The sequence below is a fragment of the Amborella trichopoda genome, chromosome 11 (assembly GCF_054954075.1).
Source record: "Amborella trichopoda isolate Santa Cruz 75 chromosome 11, AtrichopodaSantaCruz75HAP2 v2.0, whole genome shotgun sequence".
Classification (NCBI taxonomy): Eukaryota; Viridiplantae; Streptophyta; class Magnoliopsida; order Amborellales; family Amborellaceae; genus Amborella; species Amborella trichopoda.
Window position 1 is genome coordinate 2,103,536 of NC_142346.1, and position 20,259 is coordinate 2,123,794.

The 20,259-nt window shown below is 34.9% G+C and overlaps 1 protein-coding gene across 2 annotated transcripts in view; it reads right to left on the minus strand.

The window, feature by feature from the left end:
* ABCG34 (pleiotropic drug resistance 6) overlaps positions 1-19,835 on the minus strand; it is a 24,474-nt gene extending 4,639 nt beyond the window's left edge. Inside the window, exons 1-14 of one of the 2 annotated variants that reach the window (XM_020671633.2) lie at positions 18,998-19,835; positions 15,381-15,501; positions 11,738-11,826; positions 9,475-9,559; positions 8,447-8,737; positions 7,692-7,782; positions 6,761-7,022; positions 5,979-6,617; positions 5,020-5,180; positions 4,505-4,608; positions 3,720-3,885; positions 2,308-2,451; positions 1,392-1,561; positions 414-746 (exon numbers count right to left, since the gene is read on the minus strand). In XM_020671633.2, coding sequence (XP_020527292.1) covers positions 414-746; positions 1,392-1,561; positions 2,308-2,451; positions 3,720-3,885; positions 4,505-4,608; positions 5,020-5,180; positions 5,979-6,617; positions 6,761-7,022; positions 7,692-7,782; positions 8,447-8,737; positions 9,475-9,559; positions 11,738-11,826; positions 15,381-15,501; positions 18,998-19,383 — 3,042 coding nt within the window. In that variant the 5' untranslated portion in view covers positions 19,384-19,835. Of the gene's footprint in view, positions 1-413; positions 747-1,391; positions 1,562-2,307; positions 2,452-3,719; positions 3,886-4,016; positions 4,175-4,504; positions 4,609-5,019; positions 5,181-5,978; positions 6,618-6,760; positions 7,023-7,691; positions 7,783-8,446; positions 8,738-9,474; positions 9,560-11,737; positions 11,827-15,380; positions 15,502-18,997 lie in introns of those variants that run through there. The other variant, XM_088851967.1, reaches the window with a different exon arrangement.
* Positions 19,836-20,259: the final 424 nt, after the last annotated feature.

The window sequence follows — 20,259 nt, forward strand, 5'->3', positions numbered from 1 at the left end:
ACTTGAAGTCAAGTTTCACACAATATCCAAGGTTTGAATTCCAGATAACCTCCCCCAAATTGAAAGCAACAATAATAATAAACATTAGTGTTCATATATTATGCTAGTTTCAGGTTTCACATGGTGCGCAACACCGTCGCAACAGTCCGATTTCCACAATGGATGGCAGTTGGGTCATTCCTCCCCAACCATTGACATGTGAAGCTTGGGGAGCTGCTATTGTACTGTTTGAAACACAAGCACTGGCATAGAAAAATTTTCCATAATAATATTATTAATTATAATTAACAATAGTCATACTGTTAGTGGTGGGGGTGGCGGTGTTGCTACTAAAACTACTATTGCTGCTACTGCTAATAACAATAATAATAGTAATAATAATAACAACAATAATAATAATAATCTTTATGTACCTTTCGTGTCTCGGGGCTCACGTCAAGTGAAAGGCGGAGCCATGCAGAGTAGATAAGTGACTCATGAACTGTAACATTAGGAGAATGAATGTCATTTTGTTCACAGTATCCAGTTACTCGAGCAAACGTTTCCTGCTTTTTGGGGTAGCCGGATATGCTAATGCTTCCCTCAATATATCCACCTGTCTTCCTTCCGGCCAGCACATCCATCAAAGTGGTTTTGCCTGCCCCGCTCACACCCACCAAAGCCGTGAGTACACCGGGTCGGAAAGCGCCACTGACATCCCGTAGTAATTGGAGCCGGGTTTCTTCAATGCCTTGTGCCTTCATTTCCTGAGAAATCAAAACAATTTAGATCAGAGAAATTATTCTTTTAATTTTGGTTATTTGTTTAAATTAGATAAATTACTCAGGATCCCAAATTTTGGCATGTAATTTCCTCAACCTAGTGATTAACCCTCCAAAAATAAAATAAAAATTCACCAGCATGCCCAAAAAATTTAAGATCAAAAGGAGACTGTCCATGTCCAGACTCCAGACCAAGTGTTTAGAAACTCAATCAATTTTTTTTTCTCTCGAAAATACACATCTAGTTATCAGAAAGTGGATCTTAAAATTTTATGCCAATAAATCTTTGTGATTAGGTCTTTTGCCCGTGGGAGTTAGTGCAGCTCCAGTAGGAGGACATTGTAAACTCTAAAAAATTAATCCCAGGCAGCTCACCAGTATCCATTGGTTATAAATTACATTGGTAATATATCTAAGGTTAGTATTTTGTTTTCTCTTGAACACATGGTCATGAAATTTTCAGACCAAACTCTCTAAAATTTCAAAATATCTTTAATTTGACCAAATGACCAAAATGCCTTCGACTATCGATAAGAAAAAAAAAAAGAGTATTACTATAAAAATAACATGTTCCAGGTCGCAGAAAAAATCGGGACTGAAAATTTAGGAAAATGGTTGAGGGCTACTCACTGCCGGCATATCGACGTAGTAATTGACATGGTTGAAGGCGAGGGAGAGAGGCTGGAAAGGCAACACCATCCCCCTCTTCACCACCCCCACTTCTCTACTGGTACTCCCCTCACCACTTCTCGGCGCCTCGCCGTTTCTTGCCGTCATTTCGAATGATGCTGACGCCGACCCTGTACATTCCATAATGTCATGCTGTGTTACCTGAATATTTCCAACATATTGAATGTACTCAATGTAGCATGAAACTTCTCATACGGTCTCCCCCATAGGGCTCGGGTGAAAAGATTATCTGACCCAGACCGCGATGAGGGCATTTTGGTAACTCTTGTTTTTGAAAATTTTCAGTGACAGTACTCCTTTATACAGAACTAACAAAAACAACCGCATCTTCAAATAGTGCTTTAACTTTTTGTAGCCTATCATTGTTGAAAGTAATTAAGCTTTAGTATAAAATTTCTTCCAAGTGGTCGAAAACGGCAGAAGTTTTATAAAAATACCTAAGAAAATAATTGCTAAATTCCATTAGAAACCTAGTAAAAGCAAATCTTCAACTTTACAAAATTCTCCATTTAACCTCTTTACACTCTTGTAATGTTTGAGAGTGACTAATGTTCTAAGTTTGCAGTTTATAGAAACTGCTCCAAGAATAGCCAAATTTCACAAAAAACTACCAAAAAAAAGAAAAGAAAAATGACCGGAATCCTGAAAATTTTAATATGTATATTTTATCTTAAATTCTTTGATCCAATGATCCAATGCTCTTGAGAGTTAGTAAAATTTTAGAAGTATTTAAGGCTTGTTTCGCAGAAGTAAAATTTTAATATGTATATTCTATCTTAAATTCTTTGATTCTAAAGCCAGCACTGCCAATAGACTCAGAAAAGAACCGGATCTATAATCAAGGCTTGTTTCGCACCATCGAACATCGGATTTTGTGCCCATCTGTCGCCAGTGCCCGCCATCTTCAAGTTTTTCTTTTTGCTAGAGAGAGATTTCTTCTCCTTGCTCACGTTATCTTCTTCACTCTCTTCTGGTACAATGGCTTGAGACCCACCTAGAGCTGTATTTTATCATAAAAAAAAGAATCTTTCTCAGTTCATACTTTTGAAACCAGCAACAATAAAATGCAATTTCTACAACTTGAATCAATAAAATGCAGTATCTACAATTTGGATAGCGCACAGCACGTATATGGGTAATCTGTTTTTTTAGTAAATATCAATAAAATGGTCAAAAACCAATTTAAAAAATTAATGAGGCTGTCAAATCACTTAATTTGCTTAAAAGTAGTTACTTTTTTTTTAAACCACCTTAGCGATTTAATTAGAACATACACAAATTGCTTGGATTTGAAGTCTTAACAAGTGAGGGCATTTTGATAATTTGATCCCACTTAAATCAGCTGATTTAAATAACTTAAATACCTTTATTCGTTCGACATTATGAAATCAACACTAGATGTTTTAGGTTCAGAACCCAAAACAGGGAAGGGTATTTAGATATTTTGGTGATATATTACCAAAATTTGCTTTTTTTTTTTTTTTTTGGGTTCCAAACCTCAAACGTGAAGTTTCAATAAAAATATGAAGTATTGTTTGGCTTGACTTAAGTCAATCAAATTATCAATATGTTATTATTGCTTGTTCAAAAGTCATGACTCTAGTACAAGGGCACGGATTGCTTTTAGCAAGATATTGGAAGGGCACCTAAATGATTTTTTTTTTTTTTTTTTTTTAAAAAGTAGCCATTTTGTAAAAAAACATTATTGATTCCTTTTAGGTAAGTGAAAAATTGTTGATTTAACCACCACATTGATTTTTTTTTAGGTGATTTGACCATTTCAAAATGGGTTAAGTTATGATACTTATATATATGAGTATTTTTTTAATGTACCCAACTTATTTGGACATTTATTACCTCTTTCTCGATAATAGATATTTTTTTGAGTGAAGGTATTTTTCATCATTAGAAGGGGTAAGATCGATATTTCTATAAAAAATTAATGGCATTATACTGTAATTAAGAAGCAATCATTGCTTTATATGAGCGATGTTATACCTTGTGAATGATGTTATCATCCACTACAATTAATAAATACTTATTTGTCTATTAAGAATTTCTGCTTTACCCTAATTAATTACCTAAAATACCCATAAAGGAAAAAGTTACCAAGGTTAAGGCATCAAATGTCCAAACAGGTTGAGTGTCTTAAAGAAATACTCATATGTAAGAGTACAGCTTACTCGTATGTAAGAGTAAAGCTTTTAGTATTTCTATTTTTGTTTATTATTTTATGGTCAATAAAATAAAATGAAAGACCATACTTACGATTAAGATAAGCCAAAGCCGTGATGAAGCATACATTGAAGATCAAAGAGAAGCCAACCAAGGCAGCAATAGAAATCCAATACATGTAGCCCTCCACAGATGTTCCTCTTGAACTAAGGATGGCTTTCCCAATGGTGGGTTGACCAAGACTTGTATCATTATTCGGCTGTAACATATATTCATAAAGCATGTAAACAAATTTGATAAGATTTTATGCTCTTGTAGGAGCAAAGTGTAAAAAAAAAAAAAAAAGGGATTTTTTTTGCTGATTCATGATGTCATGGTCCAGAAACAAACCTGGTCTGGAATGATATACAAAATTTTGATCCAATTCATCTCCAAGATGGTTTTGGGAGGGGGACACACTATAACAATTGAATCCCCTGACTTATCCAAACCTACCCTTTAACATTAGCACTAAAAATAACCAAAATAACACATAGATTATTTTTTATTTTTTGGGGTTGAGGTTTAGGTCAAGGTGGTAGCACCACCTGTGACTTACCTACTGGTTTCGGTTGCCATTTCTACCTAACTCTTTTTTGAAAACAAATAATTTTTTTTTTTTTTTTTATGGTTGAGGTCAAGGTCGAGGTCAAGCTGGTAGCACCACCTGTGACTCACCCACTGGTTTCGGTTTCCATTCCTACCTAACTCCTATTGAAAACTACTAGCAATTTCAAAAAATTGTTAATCCACTACTAACCATTAACTTTCGAGGAAAAAAAAAGAAAAAGAAAAACAAAACAAAAAGGTAGAAATTTAAGAGGGTGGAAAGAACTTACCTTGCTCCATCTTGGATCAAGAAATTCATTGATAGACACAGCACTTTGCCCGTACATCATTGGGGAAATCCAATATCCCCATATCCACCAGGGACGAATATCATCTATGATGCAATTTGAAGCCAAAACAATGTAATTTAGTAAACTTGCTTACATAGTTAATATCAATATTAATTAACAAGGATTAATTGTTACAAAGTTATACACCCACACACACACCAATATTGGAATGATAAGCCGTTATGGCATTTTTTTCTATATGATTAGTAATTAATCCACTAATTCAGCTGAAAGTTTAGAGTCTTAGATACTGGCTTGACTTTGTAAAATTCCGAGTACAAACTCATACTTGTAAATCAATTTTGTTCTGATAAATATGAAAAGAAAAAAATAATAATCAAATTTTGTTTTGTTTTCTCTTTTTAGGCCCCTAAACACACTTGGGGCCGGTTCCCTTTAATGTTTTCTGGTTAAATTGTAAACAATCAGAGTTTTGTAGAAATTGGCTTGCTGACCTTTGGCGACAACAAATCCTCCAAGAACGAAAATGACGAGGAGAGCAAACGTCCCAAAGGTGTTGGCAACGACCAGTGTTCTTCCGGCGGCAGCGATGAACCGGAAAAGAGAAAGAGCCATCTGATGGGTGCATAGATATGCTAGGTACTGCCTAAAAAACCTGGATTAAAGAGAAAAGTATTAATTTAACTGTTACAAGATTCCAAGCAAAGGATTTACAAGAATTTGTGGCCAGCACCAAGTTTCAGTCATAATAATGACGCCATAACATAATATTAGGAAACTACCTTTCTCTTTTTATCCGAGAGAAATTGTTATCAAAATGCTCAAACCACCTCAAAATTTCAATAGAATTTTGGTAATTTGACCAACATTAGTTGTTTTAGTTCATTTAGCTCTGAGTAACTTTAAGTAGTCAAACTACCACAATGCCCTTACTCATTCTACATTCCAAACCCAGAAAAAAGGCAATTTGGAGATTTTCTAACAGAATAGTTGATGAGGTACTTATGTAAAATAACTTGGTAAATAAGTTTGATTTAACTACCACATTGATTTTTTGAAGTGATTTGATCACGTTATTGATGTTTTCTCTTTTGTTTAAAAAGCTTAAATGTCCAAAACTTGATTTTGGGAACTTATAATAGGACAATTATAGCATAGCAAAGAAAAAGATAATGCTACTTTTTATTGAAAAGATAATGATATATATATATATATATATATATATATATATATATATATATATATATATATATATAGTTTGGGCAATTCAGTGGGGAAGGGAGACCCCTACCTATTTTCTCAAATAGTTTAAAAGTTGGTTTTTTAAAAGCGTTAGTGGGGTAGTGTCAGTGAGAATGAAAACCACAACTTGATGATTAGGGTGCGGCGTGCGACTCCAGCCCCTTTCCCGAAGATAACAATATAGTTGATGATGAAAAATCCTTATTCGTACCTACTAGGTGCAGGAGCATAGCCAATGACATAGTAGGTGAGAACCACCCATATGCCTGACTCCATGATTGAGAGTGGGATCCTCAAAACCCAGATAGGAAGGCCATAAGCCCAAGCTGGATAAAACATGAAGTCCCTCTGTTTATAGAAGACTGGTAGCCTATGCACAGTCATTGAGAGCTCAGCCATTCCATTGAACATAACATTCACCAGCCCAAAGAAGAGAGCGCCAAAATACTTGTTGCCATCTGCAATGGTGTTGTGGTTCATCTCTGTTCTCAAGAACACAGTCATCGTTATAAATGACATGATTGATATTTGGGTGGTCTTGAATATGTACACAAAGGAGTTCCTCTTCATTAAGAGCCATTCTCTAGCAAAACAAGCCTTGAAGAGCTCCAAGTTGGGGATGCCATAGCGCTCGGTCGTTAGCGCAGCTGGGTGACCACGGCTTTTGTCATAGGGCACACTGAGCTCGTCTGCCAGACGACGCCCAACGTCAAATGACCAAAATGCCTCTGAAAACTCGAAGACTGATACATACTGATACGGCTGTTCTTTGTTGGCCCAATATTGCTCTTGGTCCTTCTTAGAGGTGACTTCTTGAAGAAAATCGGCAACACCCTTACGCTCGGGGCACCTGTGAGTAGGATTGCGGGCAAAGTGGTAGTTAGGTCATGAAAAAGAAAGAAATTGAAAAATAAAAACACTCTTAACTTTGAGGAAAATTAAAAACCTTCCATCCCCTTGCCTTCTAGGACTCTAGTGGCACCTAATACCAACCTGAATCCCATGGATTCGAAGAATTCGAGTATGTGTTTGCGTGGACCCTGGTAAACTATCTGGCCTTCAGAGAGGAGGATCACGTCATCAAAAAGGTCGAAAGTCTCGGGCGCCGGTTGCAAGAGAGAGATGATCATGGTCCCATCCATAACATGTACCATCTGTCTCATGAACTTCACTATCTGGAAAGTGGTAGAGCTGTCGAGCCCAGTTGAGATTTCGTCCATGAACAAGGCCTTCGCCGGTCCGACCAACATCTCCCCTATGATGCATCATAGGAACACAAGATTTAGTCTTGAAAAATTCAGCAGGCATTTCTGCTACAAAAAATTAGTCTAAGGTTCATGTACACTATGTTGTATGGTTGGGTTCTCCTTAGGACCTTATTATGTTTCCTCAATCTGTCAAGCACTAGGGATCTCATTTGGAGACATCCTGCTATTTGATCTTGATTGGATAATTTAGAATTAATCGATTAATGATTGGAAGTAAATTGCCTAGTAAACATTGTTGGTGTCATCCTATGATGATATTATCTTCTGATTTTCAGCTATCTAATCAAGATCAGACAATTGTAGTTCTTCAAAGCAAATAAATTATATGTGTTGAAGAGACAGTCACATATGAGGCTAGACAGAGTTAGTGTGACTTGATGATGCCTTCATTTAGAGAACAACAAATTAAAAATCTAATCATTGTCACTATATTGAATAAATTTTTTTCTCACCATATCGCAAGGGCCTTATAATTTTAAAATTAAAAATTCGGGCAATTTGAATGATTGAGATTATTCATGCAAAAAAGAAATGGATGGTTAAGATTAATTAGGCTCATCCGAATACCAATGAAGGAGACTTATTTTGGACAATTTCCTTAACAAAAGAAGCTAGAATAATACAAGGGGTGAGAGGAAGAGTATTTATTTAATTACCAGTAGTCACTCGTTTCTTTTGTCCTCCGGAGATCCCTCTCATCATTTGATTGCCCACCAATATATCCGCACAAATATCCAATCCCAATATCTATTTCACCAGAAAGAGATAATTAGTAAAATCCATAGAAACTCTCTCTCTCTCTCTTTCTCTCATATAAAAGCCATGATAGTAAGCTTATTGGCATGGTTTCCACACCTCAAAGACCTCTCTCTCTCTCTCTCTCTGAAAGGCCATCTTACAGTTAGGGCCGAGAATTTACCCAGTTCAGATTTGGATCCAAATTTGGATCTGATCTGGGTACAGGTGGATCCAATTCGGATCCGACCTAGTTATTAACATATTATATATTGTTTTTTTTATATATACATATATATTATATACAATAATATATAAAATAATGTTTTGGATCCGATCTAGTCTTTATCCGAATCCCATGTGTACTTTTGGGATCCAAATCGAGATCTGAATATTTTGGATCCTATCGGGTCCGGATCCAGATCTAGGTCCCATATATACTTTTTGGATCCAGATCTAGATCTGATTGGATCCATATCTAGATCTAGATCCCATGTATATTTATCAAATCCGAATCAGGATCTTGACCCATTCTAGGTCTGTCTTACAGCCATGATAGTAAACTTACTAACATATTTCCCACACCTTAAAGACATAGAACTCTCTCTCTCTCTCCCTCATAGAAAGGCCATCTTAGAGAGACATGAGAGTAAGCGTACTAGAACAGTTTCCACACCTTAAGGACATAATCAGTCACTAAGCTCGTTTCTTGGCCTTCCATTGCAGTGGCTTTCATGAAGGCATCAATCTCGGGATCAGGCTTGATTCCGGCCTCTCTCTCTCTTCTTGACAACTCTGACAACATTTGGTACCGGGTTCCGACCCCTAGACAACGGCCGGAAAAATCAAGTGTTTCTCTCACTGTCAGTTCTCCATTGTGAAGGTCATGTTGGCTTATGTATGCACAAGTCCTTTGTGGTACAAATTCATGCAAATCATGGCCATTATATGTGATCTTGGCCGATACCTAATGTATATCAGAAATCCATAGTAAAATAGGGGATCCAAAATTAGGAAAATAAAACATAAAAGAGCATACACATACACTAACACTAGGAGTTGTAGTTAAGAAGCATTTACATGCACACAGACAAAAGAAAAAAAATGTAAAAAAAGGAAATTCCTTATCAATTAAGCAAACAGATCTTATGCTCTCACCGGAGAACAATGCACATTTGCTCCCTCAGGTTCAACCCTACTCAGGAGTGTCTTTAAGAACCCGAATTTTGGATATCAAATCTCCTTAATAACCAATTAAAAAAGAAAAATATTGAATGTGCACTCTAAAAATGCTAAAGAAAATCATGCCGTAGAATTGAACATAGTCTAATTTTTTAACAATCAGCTCTAGGTGTTCAAGAACTAAAAGGAGTTTTTTTTTTCTTGTGTTGTAACTATTCTTTGGAAGTATTTCTAAACTTGATTTAGATTGAAAAAATCCTTCAAAGTAGGTCTTTTGCCTAAGGGAATAAGTGTATAGGTAAGGGGCCAATGTAAAACTTTGTCAAAACTTATCCTGAATCATGAATCTATGCAGAATGGCAAACCAGAATTCGTGTGGAAAAAGATTTCGACAATGATGCTGATGAATTTTCATAGAAGACCAGGAAATTTTAAAGTAGCATTGTTCATAAAACATCCTCAATGCAAATTAGCTTACAAAAGTATCAAAAAAGTTTGCATGTTAGTGGAGGTGATACTCACTCTTAGCTTCTTATCCAGCTTTCCTGCAAGAGCTAGCAACATGGTTGTCTTCCCAGAGCTTGGAGGACCAAGAAGCAGAGTCATCCTACAAAACATTAAGAGTTAAGAGTGGCAGCGTAATTTTGGCCAATTTTTTTTAAATCTTGACTATCTTAGCCGATGTTTCAAAAATCACCTCTTAAAAATCGCTAATCCTACTCGGAGCGAGCCAAATCAAAACTGGTAGGCTCATGATTCTGGTCGAAAAAAACCCTGAACCAACAGAGTTTCATGGTTTGGAACACTAATCTTAGCTTGTTTTAAGGCAATTTTTGGAAATTAGTGTAAATTATGGGCGTCATCCTTTTTCAAAACAATTCACATGTTTACTTCATTTAAATGTGTGACTTGAATTTGAGGAGAAATTTGAAGTGCCCATTCTAATGCTGAAAAAATTAATGTGAAAATATGTACAATGATGTAGTCAAATGAGCCAATTTATGAACAAAGTGAATAAAGATCATTTCACTAAAGTACCTCCTATGATATTTTGTTAAAAGTACCCAAAATACTCCTTTTCTCAATTTGGAAGCCTAACAAGCTAAAGTATGGTAATTTTCATGCCGCATGAGTGGCACTGGCCAATTTACATAATTATTGTTGCTTATTCTATGTTCTAAACTCGAATCGTGTGTTTTTTATCATGGGTTTGAAATTCTGAATAAGCAAGGAAATTTTGATTTACTTGGCCCCACTTGCGCTTTGCTCATTTAACAAGGGCATATTTTAACAGAATACCTAAGTTAGTGCGTGAGTGAATGATCTTATTAAAAAGTAACCACTTTACGGTTAAAATAATAGATTCGGATTAGGAATCACCGATCTAGATAAAGATTTAGTCGAGATGGATCTAATTTGGTTTTATGAAAACAAAACGATGATTTAGTTTGAAGATATCCCAAATTATGTTATGTAAATAGAGTAAAGATTTTGAAAACAAAAGAGCTGCACTTTTTTAATATTGTTTATCTGAATGACAGGGTGCATGTGTGGTGGACCCACGATCCCAATTGCACATTTGGACCTATTGCTAAAAATTATGCTTTGGGGTTGTGCATGACCTATAATATTTTCAAATCATGTCGGTTGATCCTAAGATCAATTTCAAGAGAACAAGAGAAAAAGAAACAAAATTGTTTGGGCTAAAAACACCCCGGATGTGGCATCCATCTAATGGATGGATGGTCTAGAATTATTGGATGCAGTTTTGATGAGGGGCAATTTATCATTGGGGTGAGATTTGTATAAGGCGCCCTCCTTATATTGTAGAATAGGTCTGGTATCAGAAACCTTATGATGGTTTGAAAATCTATTTTTATTTGTAGTTATTAAATTTAAAATTTCAAAAAAAGGTATAGATCGAGCATATACATAAATACTTGAAATCTTGAAAATAGATGGTCCAAATGATTTGTCACAAGATGTACTATTTTTAGGACTTAGAAATTTTTTCTTCCTATCTATACATCTGAAAGTCGAGATGATCAAACTGGAGGGTTTTACAACATCGGATACTCTCTTCTAGAAGATTTTTTACTCAAGAGTTTTAAGGTTGACACCGCATAAACTTTTTCTAACCTTTTTTCTTACAAAAATATTTATTATATAATGGACTAATTACGATTTGGAATATTGGAGTCTATGGAAGAGTTCTAAGTAGGAGTTTGACCCTCCCTAATGAATATCTAACGCGCAGGTCCAGGAAATCTTTCTCCTACATTGAAACTCCAAATACCCATTAAGATTAAATCATATTTTTGAACAACACCATCTTGGACAGTAAATGGAATATCATAAAGGGTGTGGTTTGTATAAAGTTGCAACCTTAAACAATAACAGGTGCACCTCTAAATTTTTATTATAAATATAATTTTGGTGTCAAAATTTTTTAGGATGGCTTGAGAATCTATTTTCATTTCCGACGATAAAGTTTTAAAATCTAAAAATGATTCAAATCAAGTATATCTATAAACACTTGAAAATCTTGAAAATGGATGGTCAAGATAATGTGTTTCGAGATACATTATTTTAGGACTCAAAATCTTTTTTTTCTTTTGTTAGACATACATCTCAACGTCGAGATGATCAATTAGATTCCAACATCAAAAAAACCTTTTATGATAGATTTTTGAGGTGTATTTTAATTCTACATTTTAAAGTTGCAACCTTGTATAAAAATTTCTTATGATAAAAGAAAATAAGGAATAAAATGGAAATTTCAAACCTGGATGGCTTTACAATGCCGGACACATTTTTTAGTATCTTTAGAACTCTTTTCTTGGAAGGCGAGAGTCGCAAGCACCCAAGGAATCCCTGTAAAAGAAATATGATTTAGCTTAAAATCAATAAATAAAAAGAATAAAAACAAATATTGCCCCCACATAGGAGTAGATTCGGGTCCGGGTCAACTTGATCGGTTATAAGTTGGCCCCAAGCTTGGGTTGGGTCCAAGTCAATTGCACCCAAAGCCCATTCACTGGATTGGGCCAAATCTGGGGCTATAAATAAAAAATATAAACATAAAAAGGATTGGGTCGAATATGCGGAATGCCGTAGTTTTTTAGAGCTAGGCTGGGGAACAGTGTCATTGTCACTCCTAAACTTAAGCTACTTTTATCAATATATAAAAAATGGAATTGTCTATAAAAATATCATTTATCGTTTGTAGATGGAGGTCACAATCATTCTTGTCTATTAAATTTCAAAATGGGTGGTTGTAAGAGTATCATGAATGATACAAAGTTCCAAAAAAAATTAATCTCAAACTTCATGATTCACCCAAGCCATCCAATTTGACATCTAAGGAGTAGGAATAATTGTGATCTCTATGTACAAAAGATAAATGGTATCCCATAAAGAAAAATCAACATGTTCTATATTTAAGTATATTTTTTTGGGATATTCTATACTTCACAATCCTTCAAATTACAAAAGTTTAAGATAGAGAGAGTTGTAAATGGTGGATTTATTAATTTTGTAGTCAATTTTTTTAAAAAAAGTTACTTTTGTGGGGCAGTTTTGTAAATATTACTACAAGACAAATGACTTTTATCATCTCCATAAGGGGTAAAATTGAGAATTTAACTAAAAGACAAGAGCACTCTACAAGTAAAGTTCTAAGACACTAACTTTCAAAATGCCATTGTATTTTTGTGAAAATTTCAAATTTGCTCTTGCTTAATGGTAAAGTTGCATATTTAAATCATTACTTTAATAAAAAAAGTAATGATTGTTTTGATAAATACACTCATTACAACCCCTTCTAACTTTAACCTTTGTATTTATAGGGGTTGTTAACTCTAGACAAACCCTATTATTTTTGGTATTATATACTATGAGACCATTTATTATATTACAAAGAGGTTACAATCACTCTAGCCATTAGATGTCAAATGGGATGACTAGGGGTGTGTCACAAAGTTAGGGTTTTTTTTTTTTTTTTGAACTTAAGCTACTTTTATCAATATATAAAGAAATGAATTGTCTATAAAAAGATCATTTATCTTTTGTACATGGAGATCACACTCATTATTGTCTTTTAAATTTTAAAATGGGTGGTTGTAAGAGTGTCATTGAATGACACAAATTTCTAAAAAAAAAAATTATCGGACTTCATGACTCACCCAAGCCATTCAGTTTGACATCTAAGGAGTGAGAATGATTGTGACATCCATATACACAAGATAAATAATCTCTTTGTAGACAATCCCATAAAGAAAAAATTAATATGTTACATGCTTTAAGCATACGTTTTTTGAAATTGTATACTATGAAACCATTTATATTGTTATAAAGATGTCACAATCACTCTCGCCACTAGATGTCAAATTGGATGGCTTGAGGTGTGTCACATACGTTTTTTGGCTTGTAGTTTTGATTCCCACCATTAACACCACCCTACTAACACCTTCAAAAAAGCTAATTCTTAATTTACTTGAAAAAACGGATAGGGGTCTGTCTTCCCCACTGAATTACCAAAAAGAAGAAGAAGTATGTTTGTATACTTTTCCACTTATTTCTCTTTTTTCTTTTGAACGTGGTTAGCATGCAGCCAAGCCCACATATGTACAAATGCGGGCTTGGCAATAAATATATTTGTAAATATAATTTGATCCTAATTTTTAGAGAATATTAATATGAAGATCATGAATACAAAAAAATAAGTAAAATTTGAAAACTAGAAAAATAGTTATATTAAGAAAACATTTTGAATGTTAGTTACAATTGTTTTTAGATGGACCACCTATTTTCATCCATCTTTAAGATGGATGCTTTATACCTCTGAACCGCATATTGTATAAATGCAATCCAGCCCGCATGAAACAATTGTTTTTTTCTTTTTAAGGAAGGGGTGCAGTTTGCATATGGATGCATCCGTAGGTGTAGAGGTAAGGTGCACCTTCAAATTTTATCATGGGATATAATTTTGATATAAAATGTTCTTAGGATTATCTTAAAATTTATTTTTATATCTAATTAAAAAATTTTAAATTTCAAAATTAGTTAAAATCAAGTAGATCTATAAAATATGAAAATCTTGAAAATGGACGGTGTAGATAATATGTTGTAAAATGCACTATTTCTAAGGCTTCAAATATTTTTTTTTTTCATAGTCATATATCTCGATGTCGAGATGATCAATCAAAGGGTTTTTCAAGTTAAAACTACCTTTTCCTTTTTCAAGTTAAAACTACCTTTTCCGATGGATTTTTGAGGGGCATCCGTAGTTCTACATTATAAGGTAGCATCCTTATATAACCTTTTTCTGTGAGGAAAACTGTATAAACACACTTAGCTTGCGCAAAAGGGAAAGGTTCTTATGTTTCCCCTATAGCATAGAAGTTCTATCCTCCTACCATCCAGTTGTCCAATTTTGATTAAGAGAGCCACTCACTGTTTGATCTTAGATTCGACGTCTCAAAATATTTTATTTTTAGCTTTTTTATATAAATTGTATGAATATGAAATTTGGTACATGCCATCTTCTCATTAGGGCGTACCTACAAAAAATATTAAAAATATTTTTTCGATAAAATATAATGACCAAAATACCTCTTAAAACTTTCAGAGGTATTTTGATCATTTTATTTTATTGAAAATATTTTTTTATATTTTTTTGCTAATGCTAGTTTAATAGAAGAATGGACATCCAAAATTTGGTGTCAAAATAGTTTATAGAAAACAAACTAAAAATATAATAGTGTAGAGACGAGACATTATGATTTAGGTAATCTTAACCCTCCATTCAGAATGGAAGGTGGGATAAAGAGAAAAATAGTGCTTTTATGCTGTAGGGGAAACATAAAAAGCTTGCCCAGTACAAGAACACACGAAGGAAAATCCATGTGTGTGTAGCATAATTGACATGGAAATAATAACTTTACAACCTTAGTGGTGGCCATCCATCAATCGGATTAGACAGTGATGGAAGAAAAGGGTCCCACTCTACAAGTTCAACTACTAATGTGTACGTTTTATCTCCATCACCAAGAGCACTTGATTGAACTATTACAAGCTCACATGTCATGGTTGTCAATTTTATTATAGGGATCGTGTTATATTTTTTCGAAGTGTTATGAAATACTCACAATCCATTGAATTTATATTCGGGTTTGTATATTTGACTATATTTAAATAAATTTAATATATTAGGACCCAAAAAATTTTACCAAACCTGGACGCGGATTTGACCGGACTCGAATAGTATTCGGGTCCAAGATTTGGTCGTGAACCCAACCCATCGGATCCAATTTTTGGACCCATACCCAAACCCGGATCAGGTCTACCCCTTGGGTCCCAGGTCGGGTCGGGGTCCATTGCCAGCACTATGGCCCAGGGGCGGATGATAGTAACATTAAATATTGTACCTCAAGGGTGTTCATCGTGGCATTAAGGAGTGTAGGAAGGGCCCGGCCCGCAACAAAGGCATCAGCTTCAATGGACAAGTTCTCATATCGGACTTCGATCTTTGGAATATCAATCCCGACCCTGAATTTCCAAGCATTAAATACGCAATTATTAGACAGAAATGCTCAAAATTAAACGAGAAGCAAAGAGGAAAAACTCAGCTTCAGCAACTTACCAAGGGGGATGATTCTTTATATTTTTATAAATGATTTGTTAGCTTTTCTTATTTTATGCTCTAAATTTTTATTTTCATTTTTTAATTTTTTTTGAAATATTGCAAGGAATAAACCTATTTTTCCAATAATTCATTTTCTATATGCTTTTTTTCATCTTTTATAGACTTTTAAGATTTTTATCGTTGCTAATTTTAATTATTGGACCTAAACACTATTCGGGTCCGGTTCCAAATCTTGGACTTGAACACTATTCGGGCCCAATCGGGTTTAAGCCCAGTAATATTTTTTGGGTCCAAATTTATGAAATATATTTAAATATAATTAAATACATAGATATTTTAATTTTTGGGTTGCGTTCGGGTCCCGTGATTTCGGATTGGGTCAAGTTGGGTCCACCTATGCATAGCAATGGATCGGGTATGGGTTGGGTCTGGCTGGAACCGGACCACCCAGACCCAAATAGTATTTGGGTCTAGGTTTTGTACCCAAACCCGACCCGTCAGGTCCAAAAGTTGGACACATACTTGTACCCATCTGATTGGGTCCAGGTTTTGGACCCAGACTCGACCCATCGGGTCAAAAGGTAGACCCATACCCGTACCCATCGGGTCTATCTTGTGTGGTCCCGGGTCTGGTTGAGTCCATTGGCACCCTAACTGTTAGCTTCTTTCTTCTTCTTTTTTGTCTTTTTTTACCATCATATATATATATATATATATATATATATATATATATATATATATATATATATATATATATATATATATATATATATATATATATATTATTAGCAATAAAGTCACAATCACCCGCTATTAGATTTCAAACCGTCTGATTTGTTGTTGGTTGTTTAATAGCTAAAAATGACTACGAGTTCTTATTATACATGTTCCTGAATAAATTGGGTCTAGGTTTTGGACCCAAACCCAACCTGTTGGGTCCAAATGATATCCAAACCTATGTCGGGTATACCCGACGGATCCGGGTCCGGGTCCATTGCCACCTCTAAACACCACTTACACGTGCACGTCTGCGTGTTTTAGAAAGAGAGGGCGGGGGCCTTGGTCATTGAAATGGAAAAAAAATTATCATGTCACAAAATTCTTCATTGTAATAAATAATTCGTGGCGTACTTTATTGAATTGGACACTTCATAGTAAGCTCCACTCAAGAAATGGCATCTTGTTCGCCCGTTTTAAGGAGACCAAATTAATGGTGTGAAACCAAATTAGTGGTGAGTAGGTGACATATTAAGTGGATTTCATTTGTGTTTTTGAACCTGACATATTAAGTGAGTTTCCCACTTGCACGAAAGAGACTTGAGGAATAGGTTCCACTCCAAAAAACGTCCAGCTTCTTCTATTTTATATTTGTTGCTTAAAAAAATAATATTGGAAAATTTATCAAAATATCTGTGAGATATGAACTATTTAATAGTTTGTCCATATTATTTGCCATGGTGTACAATACGCCATTATACACAATCCGGGTATGGTATATTTTCTCCCTATTCCTTTTTTCAAAAATTAGATATTTTCGCAAATCCCTACTGGACTATAATGGATCCTAAAAAAATTGGCATTGAGAAAAAAAAAGAAAAGAAAAAGGAAAACTTGGCCCTGAGAAAGTTAGACTAAATTTTCCAAAATTTTATACTGATGAAAAAAAAATCCACCATTTTATTCTAGATTAGTTCCTAATTTTCAACAAGTATTTTTCAGGCAAAAGATTATTCCGGCCCAAGCTTCTTATACCGTCCCTCTTTTGATTTTCCCCAAAGTTTAAAATTTCCCAAAAATAAAAATAAAAATTGGAATAAGGTCATTTGAGAAAAACATAAACTGTATGGAAAATAGCCAAAAGTGAAAAGAAATGGTCAACTTCTAATTTTATATAGTCTCATAGTCCTATGTGATATTCTTCTATGGAAAAAGTTTTATATAAGGTTGCAACTTTATATTGTTGAAATACATTGCACTTCAGCAATCCTATAGTGGAGAGCATTACGGCGTAGGAGAAACCTCCAACTTCTCATCTAGACTATGAAATAAATGGATATAAAGACAAAAAAGAATTTCAAGTCTAAACAAATAGTGCATTGTAACAAGTTATATGAACTGTTAATTTTTAAGATTTTCAAATGTTTCTTGATCTGCTCTATCTGTTCAATTTTTTAAATTTTAAATTTTATAACTTAGGATAAAAAGAGAGTTTGTCTTTAAGTAAATTTTATAAGTGCGCCTTACTTCTACAGTATAAAGAGACAACCTTACGCAAACCTCACCCTTCTTGTATAGCCGTAGATATATTCGAATCAATTTTACCTAATCAATTAAATAATCATTAATTATTCACAAAACATATTATAAACAGATTTTGTCATTTGACATTTAACAAAGGGCACAAAAATTATTTTAGTACAAAAACCTTCCCTTACAAATTACGAAAGAGCCCATATACGATTCTCATTCGACAAATGGAATCACAATCCCACTATAGTCCACGGGATTTTTTGTTTTATTAAAATAATAAAATAAAAATGACAAAATGGTCATATTAGGTGGGAAAAAGGTATGGAGAAAGAGTGAATAACAGTTAGGAATTTGGTTAGGAAAAATACAGCTAGTATATGCTACTCGCAGGCATCATCATCCATTTGTTCTTAAGATTGACGGTGGAGATGAACCACAGCTCCACCTTAATTGTATATCAGCTCATTCACAACGGTCCATCTCGACCATCCAATGAGATGTATCAAATGAGGCGGGTTTTCCATGAAGCCCTCTTAACTAACATTAATTAAGCACTACTATTTCTTTCAAACTAGATTTTAAAAAAAAAGGCATTTAAAGACAAAAATGTTTTTATGATTTTTGTTATTCCTATTTAATATGTCATGCACCGTAGGTTTTAGGGTATTATTTCTAGCTTTTATCCAAGGTACGGCTTTTAATAGAGCAAAATGATGTCCAAGATTCATGTAGCCGACTCCAATTAGTTAGAAAAAAGCTCTACTATTCACCCCAAAAAATGAAATTGATTATGATGGAATAAAATTGGCCGAAAGGCACACCCTCCTATATGTACACACTAATTACTGATTAAGGGTGGCAATGGGCCCGGCAGCCCAATGGGCCAGAGCATTCATATGTGGCCCACTGAGCAAGCGTAGGGCATCCAGGTCTTGGCCCGGCTTAGCCGAGGCAAATAGAGGGCCTGGTCCCTGCCGTTCCACCGGGCATGGCCATGTCTGGACCTAAAAAGAGCTCTCGGCTCGGCCCATTACCATATTGAAAGAAAAAAAAAAAAAAGGAGAAAGAAAAAGAAAAACTTTAGCATATCTTGCTTGATACCACATAAAATTCATTAACTATTAAGCAAAAAAATTGAGCATCTCTTACCTATCAACCCTGTCTCTTAGTCTGAGTAGAAACCTCTCATTATCATCCTCGACAACCTTGAGAACGCTCTCTATCAATTGCTTTCTATCTTGCAAACCCAGCTTTCGAACATCAACTTCATCATGGACAATCTTTCCATCATCTAAAACTTGCTTCAAAATCCCCCTTCTCAGTCTATCATAAGTTGGGAGTTTTTCTAGAGCTGCCCACTTCAAGTCCTCTTCGTCGTCTTCCGACGTGCTGCGCCGGAAAACATCGCCAGAATTGGACCAAGCTGCCCGGAAACTGCCGGAGTTCCAACCCCCTCTACTACTCATCGACCTGCTGAGGTCGTCGGGGCCACTTATACCCGCCATTTCGGCCGATATGTCCCCGGAAAACCGCATTCTCTCGCTGGAGAATGGTATGAGGGGAAGTTGGCTTTGTGTATTCAGGAGGTGGAGGGGAACTATATAGGGAAAGTGGGATGGAGAAATAAATGGTGCGGATATGGGGCTTGGAGATGGCACAGATGGAGAGTTATGTAGAGAGAGAGAGAGAGAGAGAGAGAGAAGAGAGAGAGAGAGTGGATCAAATGAGCATTTGTCAAGACAGAGACTCACGGGAGAAACAGAGGAAAAGGAGAGAGATGGGCACCCAAAGAGGGAGAGGAAATAAATGGGGAACAGATTTCTTCATGTAAGAGAGAGAGAGAGAGAGGAGAGAGAGAGTTCAACGACTCAATGGCTTGAACAGATCTGGAACTCTATATTGTCAACAAATATTTTTTTATTTGTTTACTTTCTCTTCTTCTTTTTATTCTTCCACTATAAACACGGGTGGGTCGACGAAATTTTCTTTTTATCACCCATAGCATTTCAAATTTTGGAATTTGAGTTTCAATCCTTTCATAAAAAGGAAAATGGTTTGATAGGGCTGCAGCCCTATCAAAATAAGTAAAACCTCACATCATAACCCATTGAAAATTGCAATTCAAGTATTGAAAAACCTTTAAATTGATCATCTCGGCTAGAACATTATGTTTGGAGAAAAAAAAAAAGATTTAAAATTCTAAAGATAATGTATATTGCAACAAATTATCTAGACTATCCATTTTACCTTAAAAATAAGTATTTGAAGATTTACAAGATTCGTATTATTTTTTAATTTCAAATTTTATTGTTGCTATTGAAAATTGATTTCAAAGCAATCATAGAGATTTCCGTAGCAGAAAGTACTTTCTAGGTAAAGATTTGAGGTGAGAATTTGTTTTGTTTTCATAG